At 38.3% G+C, this 22,138-nt stretch overlaps 1 protein-coding gene across 1 annotated transcript in view; it reads left to right on the top strand.

The window, feature by feature from the left end:
• marchf9 (membrane-associated ring finger (C3HC4) 9) overlaps window positions 1-18,663 on the top strand; it is a 28,618-nt gene extending 9,955 nt beyond the window's left edge. The window contains exons 2-4 of the mRNA XM_056448622.1: window positions 13,656-13,811; window positions 15,258-15,450; window positions 17,524-18,663. Coding sequence (XP_056304597.1) covers window positions 13,656-13,811; window positions 15,258-15,450; window positions 17,524-17,858 — 684 coding nt within the window. The 3' untranslated portion in view covers window positions 17,859-18,663. The remainder of the gene's footprint in view (window positions 1-13,655; window positions 13,812-15,257; window positions 15,451-17,523) is intronic.
• Window positions 18,664-22,138: the final 3,475 nt, after the last annotated feature.

Genomic DNA, 22,138 nt, shown 5'->3' with positions numbered 1-22,138 from the left:
AAAAAAGTGAAGCGCCATGAATACTTTCCGGATGCACTGTATGCTGTTAAAGTCAGAATTATTAGCGCTCCTAATTTTGATGTCCATGTCAAAATAAAAATAAGGCGGTCACAACTTGGCTATAATTAAAAACAATTAAAACCTTTGATATACAAAAAGTGAGAGGGAAAAAACAATGCAAATAAATGAGATAAATAAATAAAATCCTGTCCTTATAAACTCATCAAAAAAACCAAGGCTCATTTAAATGTCTTAATATAATGTTGACAATCTAGGAACTAGAATTTAAATGTTCCTGTAAAATACTTGTGTATATTTTTTCCTGTAAATGTGTATATATATATATATATATATATATATATATATATATATATATATATATATATATATATATATATATATATATATATATATATATATATATATATGTATGTATTAAACAAATATATGTGAATGTGCACCATTTTGCATGGTCACTTTGATGAAAGTGGACTTTAAAACAGAGATCACTGTCAGTATTTTTCAGGGAAATGTGAAAATTCACCTTTTCTTCAGCTGTCAGTGACCATTGTTTCCTAAAGAGTTTGACTCTGAGCTCGCTGAGATTTTTATGTAAACATGATTCATATTGTATATTGCCTAATCAAAAGGGTAGCACGGTGGCTCAGTGGTTAGCAGTCGCCTCACAGCAAGAAGGTCGCTGGTTCGAGTCCTGGCTGAGTCAGTTGGCATTTCTGTGTGGAGTTTGCATGTTCTTCCCAAGTTCGTGTGGGTTTCCTCCGGGTGCTCCCGTTTCCCCCACAAGTCCAAAGGAATGCGCTATAGGTGAATTGAATAAACTAAATTGGCCGTAGTGTATGTGTGTGAATGAGAGTGTATGGGTGTTTCTCAGTGAGAGGTTGCAGCTGGAAGGGCTGTGTAAAACATATGCTGGATAAGTTGGCAGTTCATTCCGCTGTGGCGACCCCTGATTAATAAAGAAACTAAGCCGAAAAGAAAGTGAATGAATGAATGATCATGTATCTATATTAGAACTTCAGTGCAAGTGTTTGATTAAAAATGTAGAAATATGAAATAATATTACTAAAATATAAAACACTTTTCAAAAACGATTGCAGGTCCGACATAAAAATGAAAAATGTTGCTAAATAAATAGCTAAATTTAAGCAGCACTTTCAAGCAAACTTTGTTGTTTCAAACAATGACTAGGCCTGTCACGATATCTATATTTTATTATACAATATATTGCTCCCAAATATATTGCGATTAAAATGATAAGACCATTTATACCACTCATTCTATAATGCCAGAATGACAATACAATATCATCACAATGTAAGTACACTCTTCCAAAAAACATCATATTTTATTCTTAAGAATATTCAATTTATAGTCATTTTAACAGTTTAATATTTAGGAAATGGAATCGAAATGTGAAAACAAATACATAATAACAAATGTTAACAAAAAAGTGCAAGGTAAAAAGCAACAGAGGCTGAGATATCTGCTACCAGATCTATTTTCAGTCGTCAAGCACCCACATGAAAATATACTATAGTAGTTTATAGTAAATACTAAAGTGTTTTTTAACCATATTGACACTGACACCTCCAATAAAGATAGAGATGATGCGCAATCAGCTAAAATGTTCTTTGAATTGTTTTTTTTTTTTTTGTATGTGTGATATATACTCACCGGCCACTTTATTAGGTACACCTTAATAGTACCGGATTGGACCTCTTTTTGCCTTCAGAACGGCCTCAATCCTTCATAGATTCAACAAGGTATTGGAAACATTCCTCAGAGATTTTGGTCCGTATTGACATGATAGCATCACGCAGTTGCTGCAGATTTGTTTGCTGCACATTCATGATGCGAATCTCCCTTTCCAGCACATCCCAAAGGTGCTCTATTGGATTGTGTTCTGGTGGCTGTGGAGGCCATTTGAGTACAGTGAACTCATTGTCATGTTCAAGAAATCAGTCTGAGATGATTCACACTTTATGACATGGCACGTTATCCTGCTGGAAGTAGCCATCAGAAGATGGGTACACTGTAGTCATAAAGGGATGGACATGGTCAGCAATAATACTCAGGAAGGCTGTGGCGTTAACACAATGCTCAATTGGTACTAATGGGTTCAAAGTGTGCCAAGAAAATACCCCCCACACCATTTCACCACCACCACCAGCCTGAACCGTTGGTACAAGGCAGGATGGATCCATGCTTTCTTGTTGTTGATGCCAAATTCTGACCCTACTATCCGAATGTTGCAGCAGAATTTTGGTGAGCCTGTGCCAATTGTAGCCTCAGTTTCCTGTTCTTAGCTGACAGCAGTGGCACCCAGTCTGGTCTTCTGCTGCTGTAGGCCATCCACCTCAAGGTTGGACGTGTTGTGCGTTCAAAGATGCTCTTCTGCCTACCTCAGGTGTAACGAGTGCGTATTTGAGGTGCTGTTGCTTTTCTATCAGCTCAAACCAGTCATTTAATGTCAAGCCACATTCAAAGTGACTTAAATCACCTTTCTTCCCCATTCTGATGCTCGATTTAAACTGCAGCAGATCGTCTTGATCATGTCTACATGCCTAAATGCATTGAGTTTCTGCCATATGATTGGCTGATTATGCGTTAACTAGCAGTTGGACAGGTGTATCTAATAAAGTGGCCGGTGAGTGTATATTGCATCACTTAAAATGATTGAGGACATGTCCATGTATTGTGCAATAAGTTGATATATTGATTATTGTCAGAGGCCTAACAAAGACGTTTGCTGGTTGTTCAAACTCCCTATTTAAAATGAGCTGAAACAACTTTGGGACAGCTTAATTGTTTTATGTTCAATCCACTTAAATTAGTAAAAACTAGTACATTAACTTAATTCCTTTATGTTGGAAAAGGAATTTGGTTAACGTACCAATTGTATCAATATTGTGGAACCCATGTTTTTTTTTACAGCGTGTAATATTGAGCTCATATGAATTATGAAAAGTCATCATCATATTGCTCAGATCATCATTTTATGTCAATTATCGATCATAATTCAGCTTTTTAGTCAGGGAATTTAACATTTGTGGCTTATAAAAGCATTGCAATACCCTTTTATAATTAGACTAGTGATGTCATCAATGGCTTGATTCCCCATCCAATGCGCATCTATATTAGTCTAATCCTAATCAGATTGTCTTGGATAATTCAGCGTGCGTTTTTATTAGTATGTTATAGGCGGAACATGCGATGGATGTTTGGTCAGCAGCCAAGCTGTGAAACAACAGATGTGCCAAACCCGTAAAGCTTGTCTGCTGCACATTAGCCATAGACATCAGCTAATATGGAAAGATGTTGGAGATGTAGCAGCACTATCCATCTGGCAGTCCATCTGATTTTGTCAGTCTCGGTGTCTGTTTTCAATGCGAGATGCATTTCAGTGTAAACCTGCCTCTCAGGTAAACCGTTTAATGAGCTGTTGAAAATGCCAGACCGATAGAAGGAAAACAGGCACTGGAATGAAGACAATGAAGAGTTTGCTGTCTGGTGTTTTAAAGGGAAAGTTCACCCCCCAAAAAATGGCAATTCAGTCATCATTTTCTCATCCTTCACTTGTGACGAACCAGTTTGAGTTCTTTCTTCTATTGAACGCAAAAGATGATATTTTAAAGAATGCTGAAAAGCTATAACCATTGATTTCCATAGCATTTGTTTTTTCAATAGAAGTCAATGGTTACAGGTTTACAGCTTTTTTTCAAAATATCTTCTTTGGTGTTCGACAGAATAAAGAAACTCATAAAGGTTTGGAACATCTCGAGGGTGAGTAAATAGTGAGTACATTTTTGGTTGAAACCAACCCGTTAAAGCAGAGATGCCCTGTTACGGCCCAAAACTCAAAACTGGCTCAAATAACAACAACATCAAGGTTTGAGCCGAACATATGAAAGAACACAGACGCTTGAATTAATAAATTGACGCACCATCGATAAATATTTAATTTCCACAAATCAAATATTCCAAAAAAGACAACAAAACATTAACAAAAATCATGTAGACTGGTAGGGCAGCTAAGAAAACAGGTCCCTGACTAGAACTATTATAAATGGACAGATCTTACCTTCAAGTCCCGTGAAAGGAATAAAAAACAGGGGAGTCTTCCGGGCCATGCTTTCCTTCGCTAAACTAAATAAATACCAAAACGTGACTATGAAAATTAATCCACTACCTGCAACAAAAAACAAACAAAGTATCAAAATAAACAAACTAGTTAACACATTAAGAAAACTAAAGAATCAAAAGAGTAACAAGAACAAAACTCTAAAAAGAGCGGCATGAAGATGGATCCTGGCATGCGAAACACCGCCAGCTTAAGCGCAAAAGCGCAAGCCAGCCTAAGCGCAAAAGCGCAAGCTTGCTAATCGCAAGCCACCACCGAGCTGAGAGAGAGCGAGAGAGACTGAGCCGCAACAAATAAATGAATGAATTACATAAAACACAGACCCGCATAACATGCCCAAACTTGCACCCGCTGGCCAAAGTTGGCCTATGGTAACCTTTGATTTGACCCGTCATCCAATCTTGCTTACAAATATCTGCAATAGTTTCCATATCTGTGGATCTATAAATATCTGCCTAAATATAAATTATAATTGCCTATATTTCTCTTAATATCTGCCTAAATATGTATTATGGACTTACAAATTTTAATAGTTGTAAATATCGGCAGTAATTTCCATATCTATAGATCTCTAAATGTCTGACTATATATCAATTATAATTGCCTATATATAAATGCTCACACATATAAAGAGTTATCAATATCAACTATAATTTCTCTAAATATCTTCCTTAATATGGATTATCAGTTTACAAATATGAAGAGTTATGAATGTCAGCAGTAATTTCCATATCAATAGATCTCTAATTGTCAGACAATATATCAGTTATCAGCTCACAAATGTAAAGGGTTATCAATATCAACTAAAATTTCTCGTAATATCTGCCTAATATAGATTATCGGTTTACCAAAATGTAGAGCAATATATATTGGCAATAATTTCCATATCTATTGATCTCTAAATGGCTGACTAACTTTAAACTACAATTCCCTATCAGTTGCCTATATATAACGGCTCACAAAAATATAAAGAGTTATCAATATTGACTATAATTTCTCTACATATCTGCCTAATATGGATTATCGGTTTACAAATATGAAGAGTTATAAATATTTTTATATTTTTAAATATATAAATAGTAGTTTCCATATCTATAGATCTCTAAATGTCTGCCAATATATCAGTTATAATTGCCTATATGTAACTGCTCGCATATATAAAGAGTTATCAATATAGACTGTAATTTCTCAAAATATCTACCTAAATATGGATTATCGGTTTACAAATATGAAGAGTTATAAATATCGGCAGTAATTTCCATATCTATAGATCTCTAAATGTCTGACTATATATCAATTATAACTGTCTATATACAGTATGTAACGGCTCACATATATAAAGAGTTATCAATATTGACTATAATTTCTCAAAATATCTGCTTAAATATGGATTATAAGGTTATAAATTTGAAGAGTTATAAATATCGGCAGTAATTTCTATATCTATAGATTTCTAAATGTCTGCCTACTGTATATACCAGTTATAATTGCCTATATATAAAGGCTCACAAATATAAAGAGTTATCAATATTGACTATAATTTCTCAAAATATCTGCCTAAATATGGATTATCGGTTTACAAATATGAAGAGTTATGAATATCGGCAATAATTTCCACATCTATAGATCTTTAAATGTCTGCTTATATATCAATTATAATTGCCTATATATGTAACGGCTCACAAATATAAAGAGTAATCAATATCGACTATAATTTTTCTAAATATCTGCTTAGATATGGATTAAAAGTTTATAAATTTGAAGAGTTATAAATATCGGCAGTAATTTCCATATCTATAGATCTCTAAATGTCTGCTTATATATCAGTTATAATTGCCTATATATAAATGCTCACAAATATAAAGAGTTATCAATATCGACTATAATTTTTCTAAATATCTTCCTTAATATGGATTATAAGTTTATAAATATGAAGAGTTATAAATATCGGCAGTAATTTCCATATCTATAGATCTGTAAATGTTTGCATATATATATATATATATGGCTCAAAAATATAAAGAGTAATCAATATTGGCTATATCTTATATTCCTTAATGGCTGTTTCTATTGATGAATGAAATGGCAAACGTATGGCTCCAGGAACAACAGATCTCTGTGCTTTTAAAGATGATTTGCGTGCTGAAGCGGTAGATGTGAAATCAGCCCTCATTAGTCAGCGTTTTGATCCGCCGGGGCTTATGGTACATGTAAAACTGATTTGTTTTGATGTGTTTGCGCTGGATACGAGCTCTAATCAGATTAAGCTGAGAGGGTTTTTAAAAAAAAAATACTTCTGCTGTCTCTTTTCACACACCAAATGAAGCTTTTTGTCAATGATTACTATGCGGAGAGAATGACTTGAGCTGTAATTACAGAGCTCGGGCTGCCTGTGTTTGATTTTTGCTGTAAATCTGGCCCTGGATCAGCGATAACCGCCAGATAGAGTGAAACAACAGCAGGAGGACAGGCTGTACTTTAAAGCACACTATGACTCATCTCGTCCACTTATCGTAACGCTCACATTGATCACATCGGACAGACGCGTGATGGCAGACAGACCTGATGGAAAATTTACACCAGTCCACAGGTGCACATGCTGCTGTTCTGCTTTGTTTTTTATTAATAGGTAAACATTTATACTAATTATCCATTGATTTTTCATGCACTTTAATGACACTCTAGCTGATTGAACTGAATCCTGATGATCATGTTGTGTGGCAGGATATGTCAATGAGTAGCTTGTGTGCAGATTGAGCCAAGCAAATTGTTTTATAAAGTGATTTCTGTGAAAAATTGAGTTATTTTAGTGAGTGGACACCTAGAAAATAGAGCAGAATCTTAGATCATTTTTGTGTGGACTTTTCATGTTCTTCCCCTGTTAGTGTGGGTTTCCTCCGGGTTATCCGGTTTCCCCCACAGTTCAAAGACATGCTCTATAGGTGAATTAAATAAACTAAATTGGCCGTAGTGTACGTGTGTGAATGTGAGAGTGTATGGGTGTTTCTCTGTGTTGGGTTGCAGCTGGAAGGGCATCTGCCGTGTAAAACAAATGCTGGATAAGTTGGCGGTTCATTCCGCTGTGGCGACCCCTGATTAATAAAGGGACTAGGACAAAAAAAAAATCAATGAATGAAATTTTGCTGCTAATTTTCAACTGCAAAGTAGCCAAGCAACATCGTGGTACATTATATTTCAACAACACTGCTCAAAAATTTGCCCTGTGTAGCATTATTTGGACACAAAACTTAACTTTGTTGTTAAGAACAACAGCTGCCATATTCATATGCTCTAAAACGTAATTCTGTAGGCCTATATATTAATAACTTATAAATGTCTTAAAGGGGTGGTCCAGGGTGTATTTTAAGGCTTGGTTGTGTTTATAAGATGCAAAGCAATGTGTGCTCATGCTTCATTTGTAGAAAATCATGTTATTATTTCATATATCTTACTTTGATTATATACAGCTGCTCTGCTAACATGAAAACGACTGTCATATTTCCTAGTTCCTCTGAAAGCCGCCCTCAAGAGGCTCTGATTGGTCAGCTAACATAATGTGCTGTGATTCTTGAATCGGCTCCACGTCACCAGGTCACGTCACTACAAGCACGCGCTTTTGCACTGTGTAAACAGTTGCTGCATTAGACAGAAAATGAAGAGCACACAGCTGAGCTTCACGCCTGCTCTCTAAAATAAAATCTGACAAGTGTCTTTCACATATATTCGGAATAAGCCTGTGTAAGTATTATAAAACATTCACATATCTTTTACGAGTTGGTTATTTGAAATGTATAACGCACGGAAAGCGTCCACATAGAGAGACACTGCACGTGCCGGTTTGACGGATAAATATGAATTTGTAATTAAATTGTTAGCGTTGCCAAACAGCATTTCCCGTTGTTTACATCCTTGTTTTTGTCAATGCTACAACATACTGTTAACGCTAGAAACTGTAAATGTAATAGATCAATTTTACCAAATAAAAATACAGGTTGAGGCTCACAATCCACAGCTTCTTCGGTTAAGGGAGTTTTAACCGAATCCAGCATTGAACTGAGAGAGATTCTGCAAGTTCTCCTTTGTCAAATGCTAACTATATATATATATATTTATAATTCTCTGGAACATAATTACAATTAAACTGTGAGCACTTCTCGTTGTGTCGTGTCCTTTAGAAGCCCAAATACAGAAACAGAACAAGCTCTGTGGAAATAGCAGCGCTTATGCAGCATTTTAGCTTTATTTGCTACAACATAACAGCGCCTCTGGCCACGCCCCGTTGCTGTGCGGGGTGTGTGCACGTGGTGAATGTGTGCAACCTGTGAGTAACATGATCTCACTAGCCTGGATGTATTATAGTGGACCACCCTTTTAAATTTATTACTAATATCATCATACACTACGGACAATTCAGCCTACCTAATTCACCTGTACCGCATGTGTTTGGACTGTGAGGGAAACCGGAGCATCCGGAGAAAACCCACACGAGTGCAGGGAGAACATGCAAACTCCACACAGAAACGCCAACTGACCCAGCCAAGGCTCGAACCAGCGACCTTCCAGCTGTGAGGCGACAGCACTACCAACTGCGCCACTGCGTCACCCCAATATTATTTCATTTTATATTAAAAAGCTCATGTAATTGGGCCACATAAGATAAACAAAGTGCTGTAATTTAAAATGGTAAATTTATATTTAATCAATCAAACAGTTGCTGGTAGTCAAAGACTTACATTGTCAATTAATTAATTGTCTATTTTTAAAAATGACATGCTTAAGATTGTTAATGGTTGGTGGTTATTTAAAAAAGCATTTTCTCAAATTAAAAATGTATTTAGACCTATTTTGTTATCATTCTGTGTCTGTGTGTGTGTAGCTATAGGACATTAACCCAACCACCACCCTCCCTAAATCTTTTACAATTCGACCACTCACTATAATAACCACTCGACATTTCACATCCTGCAATGTGATTATTGCATGTGCGCACATTGTGATATCGATGCTGAAACGATATATCATGCAACCCTTGTACAAACTATCAACCCAATCCTATCCCTGAACCCAAACCTTACTGGAAACAGTGTACATCCTTGTGTTATTCCCCTTGTTGGGAAAGAGAGAGGTATGGAGGTCCGAGTGAAGTGTCTAGCCTGGCCTTAGAATGCTCCCCCCATTAAGTAGATATTGTTTTGTTTTTTAATTGGTGGGGGGGATGCTGAAGTTGTAAGATAATGAAGGTCGAACGAGCTTGATATTTATAGGGGTCTGGTCTTATGCTGACTGGATAATAGAAAGATTGTCAGTGATGGATTAGAATGGTCAACATCTGTGCGCATGATTAGAATGGTCAACATCTGCACATACTCCTACCCAAAATTTGTTTATAAATTATTACCTGTGATAAACATGTAATTTTACTGATATGCCACAAAAACATGCACACACACACACACACACACACACACATGCACGCACACACAGACACACACCCTGGAGCAGTGGGCAGCTTTTTTTCCCTTTTTCCTCAGCACCTGGGGAGCAGTTGGGGGTTCGGTGCCTTGCTCAAGGGTCTCACCTCTGCCATGGTATTGAAGGTGGAAGAGAGTGTTTGTACATTCACTCACACCTACAATCCCTGGCAGTACTGAGACTCAAACCTGCAATCTTTGGATCACAGTTTCGACGCTCTGACCAGCAGGCCACAGATGCATAGTAGTGCTCGAACTGGATGCGATTTCTAGTGCCTCAAGATACATAAACCAAGTAGTGCATACACTTGAAGCTGTTATGCAAGAACTACATAGGATACTATACTTTATCACTATACTATACACCAGGGGTCACCAAACTTGTTTGTGGTGGCCCGGTGTCTTGCAGAGTTTAGCTCCAACCTTAAACATACAAACCTGATCAGGCAAATAAAGGTCTTACTAGGTATACTTGAAACTTCCAGGCAGGCAAGTTTGAGCTAAACTCTGCAGGGACAGCAGCTTTCCATGACTGATATTGGTGACCTCTGCTATCCACTATTATACTTTATCGACATGGATGGATAGGTGAAATGACAAATAGCCACCCACAAATAGTCTGTAAATAAAGAATCAGGCTGTCTTTGAGTTGGATTCCAGTCCAATTGCAATCCAATTTTTTATGCGCTTCACTTGCTAACCTCCCTCCATTTTGTTCCAATGAATGTAGGTCATTGATTACATTAAACAAGTGTCCACTACTGTCTGAAAGGGTTTAAATGGAATGCCCTAAACCCGGGGTGCCCAAACTCGGTCCTGAAGGGCCGGTGTCCTGCAGATTTTAGCCCCAACATACCTCAATACACCTGCATAGATGTTTCTAGAAAGCGTAGTAAGAGCTTGATTAGCTAGCCCAGGTGTACCTGACTGGGGTTGGAGCTAAAATCTGCAGGACACCAGACCTCCAGAACTGAGATTGGTGACCTCTGCTATACACTATTATACTTTATTGACATGGATTGATAGGGGAAACAACAAACAGCCACCCACAAATAGTCTGTAAATATAGAATCAGGCTGTCTTTGAGTTGCATTCCAGTCCAATTCCAATCAATTTTTTATGCGCTTCACTCGCTAACTTCCCTCTGTTTTGTTCCCATAGATGTAGGTCATTGATTACATTAAACAAGTGTCCACTACTGGTGGCACATCAGAAAGGGTTTAAATGGAATGCCCTAAACCAAGGACGCTTCTAGAAAGCCTAGGGGGGTAGGGGGGTTGTGGTGTTATGGTGGTCGCAGACGAAAGTGAATAACAGGGGTTGGGGGGCGTTGTTTCGCGGACAATATTGACGGACAGCTGTTTTTGTTTGTCAGCTTTGCCTTTAATGAAAGAATGACTAAACTTTTACAACTCAATACAATGTTTCGTGTAAATATTTACATTTTGTGGTAAGTATCATGTAAAACTTCTTTAGAAAGTACATCCAGGTGGTTGTATTTGCAGAATAAAGCCCTTCAGACTTCACATAACAGCCCTCTGCCGTTGCTGCCATCTTGAGGCTGAATAATATGTAGATTAATGTATTCTCCATTCAGCTGTTTTGACTCTTTGGCGCCATCTTGTGACTAAGTAATACATAGGATAGTGCAGGACCAATCTAGGCAAATGACGATCGTGCCGCCCTCATGGTGTTCATGCCACCATTACGCAACTGAAGAGAGAGGGGGGTTCGTGTCGCGTAAGAAAGCGTAGAGTGGAGGGGGCGGGTGGCGTTGGTATGGTGGTCACAGACAAAAGTGAAGATCGGGGATGGGGGGGCGCTGTCTTGTGGACGATAGTGACAGACCTCTGTTTTTGTTTGTCAGCTTTGCCTTTAATGACAACATGACTAAACTACAGCAAAAAGAATGAGAGACACAATAGAATACAATAATACAAAATATACTCCTCATCATGCAATAACATGGAAGTTTTGTCAGCAGCTGCAGTCCAGATCTTTAATGTGCACATTTGTACCAGTTCACTTGAGCCGTGGATAAAACATTATTATGTCCTGAAGTTGTACCAACCACTTGCACATGTCCAAGTTATGTGGAGGAAGCTAATGTTGTGCTAACAGTTGTTTGGCTGAGGTTAAGCCAGCCAGCCAAACAGCTTTTTGTAGCTTTGGTAAGAGTCAAGGCAGAATCATCACTGAGTAATAATATGGAAAGAATCACCGGTACATGATATTCAGTCATTTTAGGTTTTGTCAGCAGCTGCAGTCCAGATGTTTAATGTACACATTTGTACCAACTCGAGCCATGGATAATTCCAACATCATAATGTCCCGAAGTTGTATCAACCACTTGTATGTGTCCAAGTTATGTGGAGGAAACGTGCTAACAGTTGTTTTGCAGAGGTTAAGCCAGCCAGCAAAACAGCTTTGGTAAGATTCAACGTAGCATCATCACTTAGTAATAAAATGGAAGGATTCCCCGGTACAGGATATTCAGTAATTTTCGATATGATAACACTGACCTTATTCCAAATAGTTTGCACTGCTGTAATCTGTTTTTAATGCCTAATGTTAGATTTGGTATAATTTTGACAACAAGGTAGTCAGACATCAAATCAACTGTTGTTATGTTTTAAAGAGAGCTCAGGGTATCTTATGCACCCCGGATCACCCATTGTACACCGAAAAAAGTGTTGCATGCAAAACTGTTGCAAACAATTTATTTGTGTTGAATCTAAACAAACAAATTAAATTAAGTAATGTTCAACTTAATTTGTTTGTTTAAATTCAGCCCAAATAAATTGTTTACAACCACTTAACGTAAAAAAAATTGAGTAAATCCAAGGAATCATCTTTGAATAATTTTTTTCAGTGTACTCTGTTACAGCTGCTGCCATCAGGACGTTGTTTTAGAGTTCCTATTTGCAGGACAAACAGAATTCGAAACTCTTTTATAATGGCGGCATTAGGTCATCAATTGAGTCCAGAAGGGAGGGAGATGCTTCTAAAAAATGATGTATTGTATGTTGTGTGGTAATATTTTGGTAATGTGTACATGGAACTTCACCTGTGTTACGGCACCTTGCTGCAATTTAAGTTTCCTAAATGGGATAATAAAGTTAAGTTGATGTGTTTTTGATGTTATTTATTAAGAGGGGCCTGACTCTCCTCTATTTCACACCCTGTACACATTTAAACAAACTAATTAAATTGAGTAATGTTCAACTTGGCGTCACGATGGCGCAGTGGGTAGCATGATCACCTCACAGCAAGAAGGTCGCTGGTTCAAGCCTCGGCTCATTCAGTTTGCATTTCTGTGTGGAGTTTGCATGTCCTTCCCGTGTTTATGTGGGTTTTCTCTGGGTGCTCTGGTTACCCTCACAGTCCAAACACATGCAATATAAATGAATTGGGTAAGCTAAATTGGCCGTAGTGTATGATTGGTGGCACGGTGGCCCAGTGGTTAGAACTGTTGCCTCACAGCAAGAATGTCACTGGTTCTAGTCCTTACTAAGCCAGCCAACGTTTCTGTGCAGAGTTTGCACTTTCTCCCCGTGCTCATGTGGGGTTCCCCGGTTTCCTCCCACCATCCAAAACATGCAACTTCAGTTAATTGACTAATCCAAAACGGCACCATAGACATAAGTAGTTATCTCTTAGGAGCAATCACTATCTGTTCATTAGCTACTACAGCAGGGAAGTTCTCGAGATCTACCTGAGCTCAAACTCCCCTCTCGACCTGTAAACGGGAGGGAGCCCCGGGCTCGAGGATCTTATGAGCTCAGGGCTCTCTCCCGGGACAGCATGCCAAACAAGTATTATAATCAATCATCAGCTAAGTGTGAACTCTTGAAAATTTGTTTGTTTAAAGTCAGCCCATATCAATTGTTTGCAACCACAAAAATGTAGTAAATCCAATGAATCATTTTTTTACTATACCTGTGATTCTAGAATGAGCTGAGTGCATGTGCTGAAGTTTGTGCTGTTGTTGATGAGCCGCTGTTGTCTGTTTTTGTCTGCAGGGGGAGCTGTTAAGCCCGTGCCGCTGTGACGGCTCCGTGCGCTGCACTCATCAGCCGTGTCTGATCCGCTGGATCAGTGAAAGAGGCTCCTGGAGCTGCGAGCTCTGCTACTTCAAGTACCAGGTCCTGGCCATCAGCACCAAGAACCCACTGCAGGTAAAGTTCCGGCTGAGGGATCTGGGTCAGGCTGCGCTGCGCTATTTATAGACATGTACAGTTAAAGTCAAAATTATTAGCCCTCCTGTGAATATTTTATTCTTTTTCAAATATTTCACTAATTATGTTTAACAGAGAAAGGAATTTTTCAAAAGTAATTCCTATAAAGATTTTTTCTTCTGGAAAAAGTCTTATTTGTTTTATTTCGGCTAGAATAAAAACAGTTTTTAGTTTTTCTAAAAGTCATTTTAAGGTCAATATTATTAGCCCTCTTAATCAATATTGTTTTTCGATTGTCTACAGAACAAACCATACAATAACTTGCCTAATTACCCTAACTTGCCTAATTAACCTAGTTAAGCAGGGGTCTTAAACTTAAATTGGCGGGGGGCCATATCAGTGATTAACAATTCATTGGTGGGCCGCTTTAACATTCAAGCACAACAAAAAAGGGGAAACCTGATGTAATTGATGCTCTTCCCCAGAGTATATGCAGTCAAAGCTCCTTCTTTTTGTTTCTTATTGTACCTATTGAAGAATTAGTTTAAATTACTATCAAAATACGACAATTTCATCATAGGCATAATAATATTTATTATAATAATAATAATATTATATTTATTATTTATTATTAACTTCTGTCCCAATCAATTGTTGCTTAACCAAAAGTTGACTAATGCACTAAAAAGTTGACTAATGCACATTTTTATGCAAATCTTAATAGGCAAACAAGAAAAATCTATTAAATGAGACCATTTGGATCGAATATTAGCAAAATGATTATATCTGCACCACCATCATAACGTGTAAGCCATGGAGATGTGTTTGTACAACACAATACGGTGGTATAATTTTACTTATAATTAAATGACGCTTGAATATTTACAAAAATACAGCTTAAGTAAAAATAGAGCAGTTACGGACATACATTTCAATGTTTAAAACAGCCCCAGAAATAATCTTCATGTGCGTTACTCTTGTCCGCACGCTGAAACTGAAAGTAACCCGAACGTATAGTGCAGTACTTTAAATGTCCAGTAGGTGGGGGGGAGGGGGTCAAAACCACAAGTGGCTATATTCGACTGCACAACAATGATAGTGATTCAAAAATATATGCTTTAGGGGCCGAATCTCATTATATCTTTGATGTCAGTAGCAGGCCGGAGGGAGGAGGAGGGCGGGCCAGCACTTTGAGACCCCTGTAGTTAAGCTTTTAAATGTCACTTTAAGCTACATACTAGTGCCTTGAAAGATATTGAGTTAAATATTATGTGCTGTTATCATGGCAAGATAAATGAAATCAGTTATTAGAGATGATTTATTAAACGATTATGTTTAGAAATGGGTTCTTTCTGTTTAACAGAAATTGGGGAAAAATGTACAGGAGGGCCAATAATTCTGACTTGAACTGTAGAGTACAGTGTGTTTTTGCGCTGTGTGTTTCAGTGGCAGGCCATCTCTCTGACGGTGATCGAGAAGGTGCAGATTGCCGCCATCATCCTGGGCTCACTCTTCCTCATCGCCAGTATCTCGTGGCTGGTCTGGTCTTCTCTCAGCCCGTCTGCCAAGTGGCAGCGCCAGGACCTGCTCTTCCAGATCTGCTACGGCATGTACGGCTTCATGGACATCGTGTGCATAGGTGAGAAGTCCAGTGTGGTTATGATGTTTAATTAATACTTATTAATTAGTGAATATAATGGCTCAGTGGTTAGCTCTCGCCTCACAGCAAGAAGGTCGCTGGTTTGAGTCTCGGCTGGGTTAGTTGGCGTTTCTGTGTGGAGTTTGCATGTTCTCCCTGTGTTGGTGTGGGTTTGTTCCGGGTGCTCCGGTTTCCCCCACAGACCAAAGACATGCGCTATAGGTGAATTGGGTATGCTAAATTGTCCGTAGTGTATGTGTGTGAAACATAATGTATGTATGTTTCCCAGTGATGGGTTGCAGCTGGAAAGGCATCCATTGCATAAAACATATGCTGGATAAGTAAGCAGTTCATTCCGCTGTGGCGACCCCAGATAAATAAAGTGACTAAGCCGAAAAGAAAATGAATGAATGAATAAATTATTGAATTGGATGGCACGGTGGCTCAGTGGTTAGTACTGTCACCTCACAGCAAGAAGGTCACTGGTTCGAGTTCTGGCTGAGCCAGTTGACGTTTCTGTGTGGAGTTTGCATGTTCTCCCCGCGTTCGCCTGGGTTTCCTCCGGGTGCTTCTAGCAGACATGTGCTATAGGCTAATTGGTTAATATAGGTTAATAAACTAAATTGGCCATATGTGTGTGTGTGTGTGTGTGTGTGTGTGTGTTTGTGAATGCGAGAGTGTATGGGTGTTTCTCAGTGTTATGGGTTGTGGCTGGAAGGGTATCAGCAGCGTAAAACATATGCCAGAATAGTTGGCGGTTCATTCTGCTGTGGCGACCCCTGATAAATAAGATACTAAGCCGAAGGAAAATGAATGAATGAATAATTATTGAATAAATAATGATAAATTATTTTTCATTTGTTCAATCATTAGCCCCTTTCAAACAATGATACCGGTAAATATCCGGAAAATAACCAGAAAGACTTTACCGGTAAATTTAAAAAAAGTACTGATCACACAGGCAGAGGAAAAGAACAGAAAAGAGCATTCACACATCGATTCCAAAATACCGGTATATTCTGACATCATTAACCAGAAATGAGCTCTAAACGACTGCGCTTGCATTTGTAAACATAGAAGGGGTCGGGCTTTTGTTGATAGTTGATGGTATATAATATGTGTGTGCTGGCGCTCACCGGAGCACTCCTTCAATTCACATGCACACGTGTCAAGCAACTAAAGCAGAGCTTGAAGGTAAACAAACAGTGGTTTATCAAAAGCATTTTATCGATAATTATTTACACACTTGACATTAGGAAGGAACAGAAATGTTATCCGACTAACATATAGCAGCTAAATGTGTCTGAAAAATATTCAAAGGCTTTTATTTTCATAAACAGCATGGATGTGAATGCATCTGAATGTTCTGATTGGCTGGAGTAAACACTCACATCAGTGTGTTCTACACGTGAACGCGCTCTTTCCGGCAATCTTCCTTCTGCATTCACACAGAGCAGCATTCCAGCAAATTACCGGTAATGATACAATTTCTCTTTCCGGAAAATTGCTGGAACGAATTTAACAGTATTTTCAAAAATGGCCTATTCACATATGATCCCTTTTACCGGCAGTTTTTCGGAAAGGTCTGTACGTGTGAAAGGGGCTATTATTATTACTACTTAATTATGTAACTATAATTTACTTGATAACTTAACAATACAGATGAAATTGACAATGTTTTTTAGCCCAAAACTGGAAACTTTCTCTTGTTTTGTCTGTTCGTTTACATGACGACATCATTTTTTAATGCTTGGAATCTGAAAACGGGTTTTACAGTGGATGTTTTTGAAAAGGTTTATGGTCAAGTCCCAACACCCAAAAACGAGAGTCTTTAAAAACATCATAAGATTGCATAGTATGTGTTTACAAGAGTAAGGATTACCGGCGAACATGAACTACATTGTAAAAAATGCTTGGTCCCACACAGTTCATTCATGTTTTCCCAACCCAAATCGATTAACTTAAAAAAATTTAGTAGACTGAACATAAAACAATTAATGTGTCTCAATAATTGTGTTTTTTCAGTTGTATGTATGTAATTAATGACACACATTCACCTCTAACCCCTCTCAGGCCTTATAATCCACGAGGGCTCATCCGTGTACAGAATCTTCAAGCGCTGGCAGGCTGTGAATCAGCAGTGGAAAGTATTGAACTATGAGAAGTCGAAGGACTTGGGCGACCCGGTGAGCTCCAGCAGTAAGGCTGGGGGCCGTGGCTCTCGCAGTAACCCTCACGGCCTGGCCAGCAGCAGCAGGGGCGCGCAGCGGGTGCGCAGGTTAAGGACTATCCTCAACCACCACTGCGGATACACCATCCTGCACATCCTCAGCCAACTGCGGCCCAGCGACCCGCGCCTCGCCACCGCCACCAACCGCGAGGTGGTCATGCGGGTCACCACCGTATGAGACGCCAACAAACACACAACGCTATCTCACAGAAATTCGTAACTTTTGATTTAGTGGCTAATTCGTGTGATCTCATTCGTATGATTTAGTACGATTTGCTCATCCCCCAATGATGGTTGGGTTTAGGGGTGGGGCTTGAAGCCACGCCTCCTTTTAAAAATCGTACATTTTCATCCAAATGACTAAATTAGCCACTAAACTGACAAAACGTAAAATAGTTACGTTTCGTCGTGAGATCAGGCTGGCGTTTCAGACTCCAAGCGCCTTTTCCAAGAGGATTTTCCTTGCATTGCAACAGGACTGCAGACGGACAATGCGTAAGACATTGGTTTCTATTGGCGAGACTGGTGATCTAGCTACACTATTGCATTTTTAAGTTTGATCTCCTCTCGCCCGGTGTTGTTTTTTTTAAATCGCTATCGATTTTTAAAAGCGCTTTGATTTTCTAAGGGAGAATGGTTCGATGTATTATGGCGACTCATTCCGGACCTGTTTGTTGTAAATGATGTTTACGAATGCTTCTGACCATAACCAAACGATCACGACACAATAACCAGGTGAAGCCAGAAATGTTACATACGAAAAACTATTATCGAAAGGGGAGGGTGCAATAAGACATAATAAGATTATACAGAGAACAAAAAGAAAAAAAGACGTAAACGTTTCAAAAAAGAATTTGATCTTCTCTGCAATAAAGATACCTGTAAATTTTACAGTGACCTTTGCATGAGGGTGTAGAGTTTTATGCCTCCTCGAACACATGGACATGATGAGTTTTGTTTTATTCAGAATGGTGCTCGTTTGAATAAACACTACTATTCATCTGCTGTTTGTGAAATGCATCGTAACACAAAAGGCTTTTGTTGGATCTAGGTGGGTTATTCTTACTAATACGCATCTGTACGATACTGCTTTGTTTGCTGGTTGGAGCGAAACCTTTAAGCAGTCGCTCAATCGCAAACTGAGCCTGCTTTTGAATGTGAACCGCAGTCGTTTTTACCATATAACACACAAGTCAGCATTTGATTAGTATGCAAAGAGCAGACAATAATCACGTATTGCATTCGTTTCTCTTTTAAGTTGCAGACGGTTACGTTCAATTGACTACGGATAAATTGTGCATCTACACTGTACAAAATATCTGTAAATTACCAGTTTTTTGTGCTTCATGTTTTTATTTTTGTTTATTTCTGCTTTTAAACTGCATTATGGGAGCTTGATCTTTCTTCCAACAAATTTTAACCTTGAAAAGTTTGAAAAAAGTGACTTTTATTAACATTTTTAATAGTTTAAAGTGATTTATTGTTTGGGTTGCTGCTGTACATTATGTTACAAAAACCTTGTAATAAACTGCCAGCACATTTTACGGTAATTTTACAGACTCATTTCTCTTTATATATTAATTCTTATCCATTATATCATTTCAAACTACTAAAATGTCAATAAAAGTCACTTTGTTACACTGTAGAGCTGAATTTACAACATCAAAAGTTGACAAAGCAGAGTTCAATGTCCCATAATGCAATTCACAATCGCAAATAAATGGAAAACACCTGCGAATCACAAAATATGGAAACTGTTCATTAAAGGTGCAGTAGGTGATATGCCAAAATACTAACCGGTTAGCATAAAATCTTTGAAACACAGTCATTCACATGCCGTCCAAAGCCACGCCTCCTGAAACACAGCCACGCCTCCTGGAGCCACGCCTCCTGAAACACAAACACACGCAAGATGACAGCAGACAACCCATTAGATCATGTCATTTGTTACAACCTCTGAAGTTAGTCTAGGGTAAAAGGAATAACATTTAAAGGTGTGGTAATTTTACAATGTGAGGGTGTAAGCAAAAGACACTAACAACAGAACTGGGGGAAAAAAAAAAAGTGATTTAATGTACAAAAGTGAAAACCAGAATAATGACCAAATATTAATACAAAAAAGAAATATTTACAATAACAAAAAAGAATGTAATAAAGTAGCAAGTTCAAACAAGGTATCAAACAAAAATTAGTTCAACTCAAGAGTAAGGGGACAATTGTGAAGCCAAACAAAAGAAAGAAATATAACAAAACAATTCGAACTCATGAATAACCCCTTTCCTCGCTAGAAACATATGCAAATAAAATATGTCTTCAGTGCCGTGCGCTGTATTCCTCCCTATACTCAACTGTAGAATAAAAATAAAACAAGAATGGCGTTCACCTCTTACCTGATGTCTTTAATAATACATTACCTACGTGTTTGCAAAATGGAAGTCATACAACATCTTCCCTATCCACCTTACTCTGAGAAAAGAATGAACTTGATGAGAATGAACTCAGTATTGACGGGAAAGAGCTGGGCCAAAAAGTTACAAATCAAACAAATCAAAATAAAAATGTACAAAAATCACAAAGTTCTCAAAGTGGGTAAAAGTAATGCAAAACAATTTTACCCAAACAAAAGTTAAACAAAAACAATGAAAAACTAAATCCTGTCAGCAAAAACGAGATCAAAGGAAAAAAGCGCTCTCCCTCTGCTCTTCCTGACGTCCTTTTTATATAACCATGCCACCCCGCCCAATGACGATGGACCGGTCTTCTGACCAATCAGCTGTCATGAAGGCGGACCTAACAGAAATGACAGGCATGAAGAGAGCCAGGGAGATAGAAGGAGAGAGAGATAGAGCGCAAAATTACAATCAATATACGGCTCTGGGATTAACACATTCATCGGTTAGAAAACTTTACAGTACTTTATAATACTACAATTTCGAATGAAAAACTGGATTATATATAGCACGTTTACAGTTATGCAGTTAGCAAGCGAAACTTGTCATAATATACAATATTTCATTCAAGCAGGGATCGCTGGTCTCACTCTCTCATGGGCTTTGTCCTAAAGCGACTACTGCATGCTTAGTGGTTGGCCGGTGGCGTGCAGAAAATACACTTATTACTAAGCCATACTGGCATGCTATTTTAGAGTGAATATTCAGAGTAGCATGGTAAAAAACATAGGGAGCGTGTCACAGCTGTCATTGTTCAAAAATGAACCAATGTGAATAAAAACCAACTTCAGCTCAGTAAATCAGGCTAGATGGAACAGTGCTATGTACTGATGTTTTGTTGTTAAACTAAATCAAAATCTATATTATCGATGCTGTAAAAGGTCTCTTATGAAATTGAAAATGGTCACATCAATCTATCACCAGAAGATTTCAGTGGCTGAACAACACTTCTGTGCATATAACCCATTCGTAACACAACAAAATCTGAACAAGCTTTGCGTGACTAAAATACTTTAAAACAGAACATTACCTGTCTAAGAGAAATACTTCAGCCTTGGTGTTGTCCTTCCTCCAGTGTGCAAAAGTAACTCCAATATGGATTCAGGATTTGAAAAAGTTTTGATTAAGCATTTGTTTTTACCGCATTTGTGACTGTCTCGTGACCGTGGCGTGTGTGCACCCAGCAATATTTAATTGGATGAAAATATTTTAGTCTTATGCCTTACCCAGAATATAAAAATACATATAAACACATTTAGATCATTTACAATCATTACTATTGGACTGTGAACAGACTGTCAACCAGCACAACAAAAATGTTTCTGATGACAATCACCTACTGCACCTTTAACAGATATTTGCTTTTTGCTTTTGGGTGTTTCCCAGTAATGGGTTGCAGCCGTAAGGGCATCCGCTGTGTAAAACATTTTCTGGAATAGTTGGCGGTTCATTTCACTGTGGCGACCCCTGATTAAAGCAGCATAACGAACTGTTTGCATCAATTGGAAACTTCATTTTTTTTTTTCGTTTTGTGATGCAGTTCCTAAAGAAATGGAATATTAAATCAGCAAAGAGTGGGCGTGGCTTGTTTTTTATACTGCGAGCTGATTAGATGTAGTAAAGTAGGCATTTCATTTGGAGAGTTATTAGACACCTCCAGTCTTCACCATTTCTGTTTGTTGTCAAAACTGACAGAAGGAGGGGCGTGGTTAAGTATGTTAGCCACGCCCAATACCTCAGATAGACATAATGGCTGCGTCTGAAACCGCCTACTACTCAGTAAGTACTGCATTTGAATTTAAACATACTACTCGGCCGTTAAGCCGCCTTTCTACTGCACACGACATTTGGACAAGACTGTAGGAATACGCCCCCTTGTGGCAGTCGCACAGAATTTTCAGTTCAGACGCGCACCTTGGGAGAGAAGCTGTCCTCACAGTGCCTGAAATAAAGGAGTGCAAAAGCAAGAGCCATTATTCTCTGTGCATTCACCATGGTTGAATGAATG

This window comes from Danio aesculapii, chromosome 23 (assembly GCF_903798145.1).
Source record: "Danio aesculapii chromosome 23, fDanAes4.1, whole genome shotgun sequence".
NCBI lineage: Eukaryota > Metazoa > Chordata > Actinopteri > Cypriniformes > Danionidae > Danio > Danio aesculapii.
The sequence above is the reverse complement of the archived record's forward strand: the minus strand, read 5'-3'. Positions and strand labels throughout refer to the sequence as shown.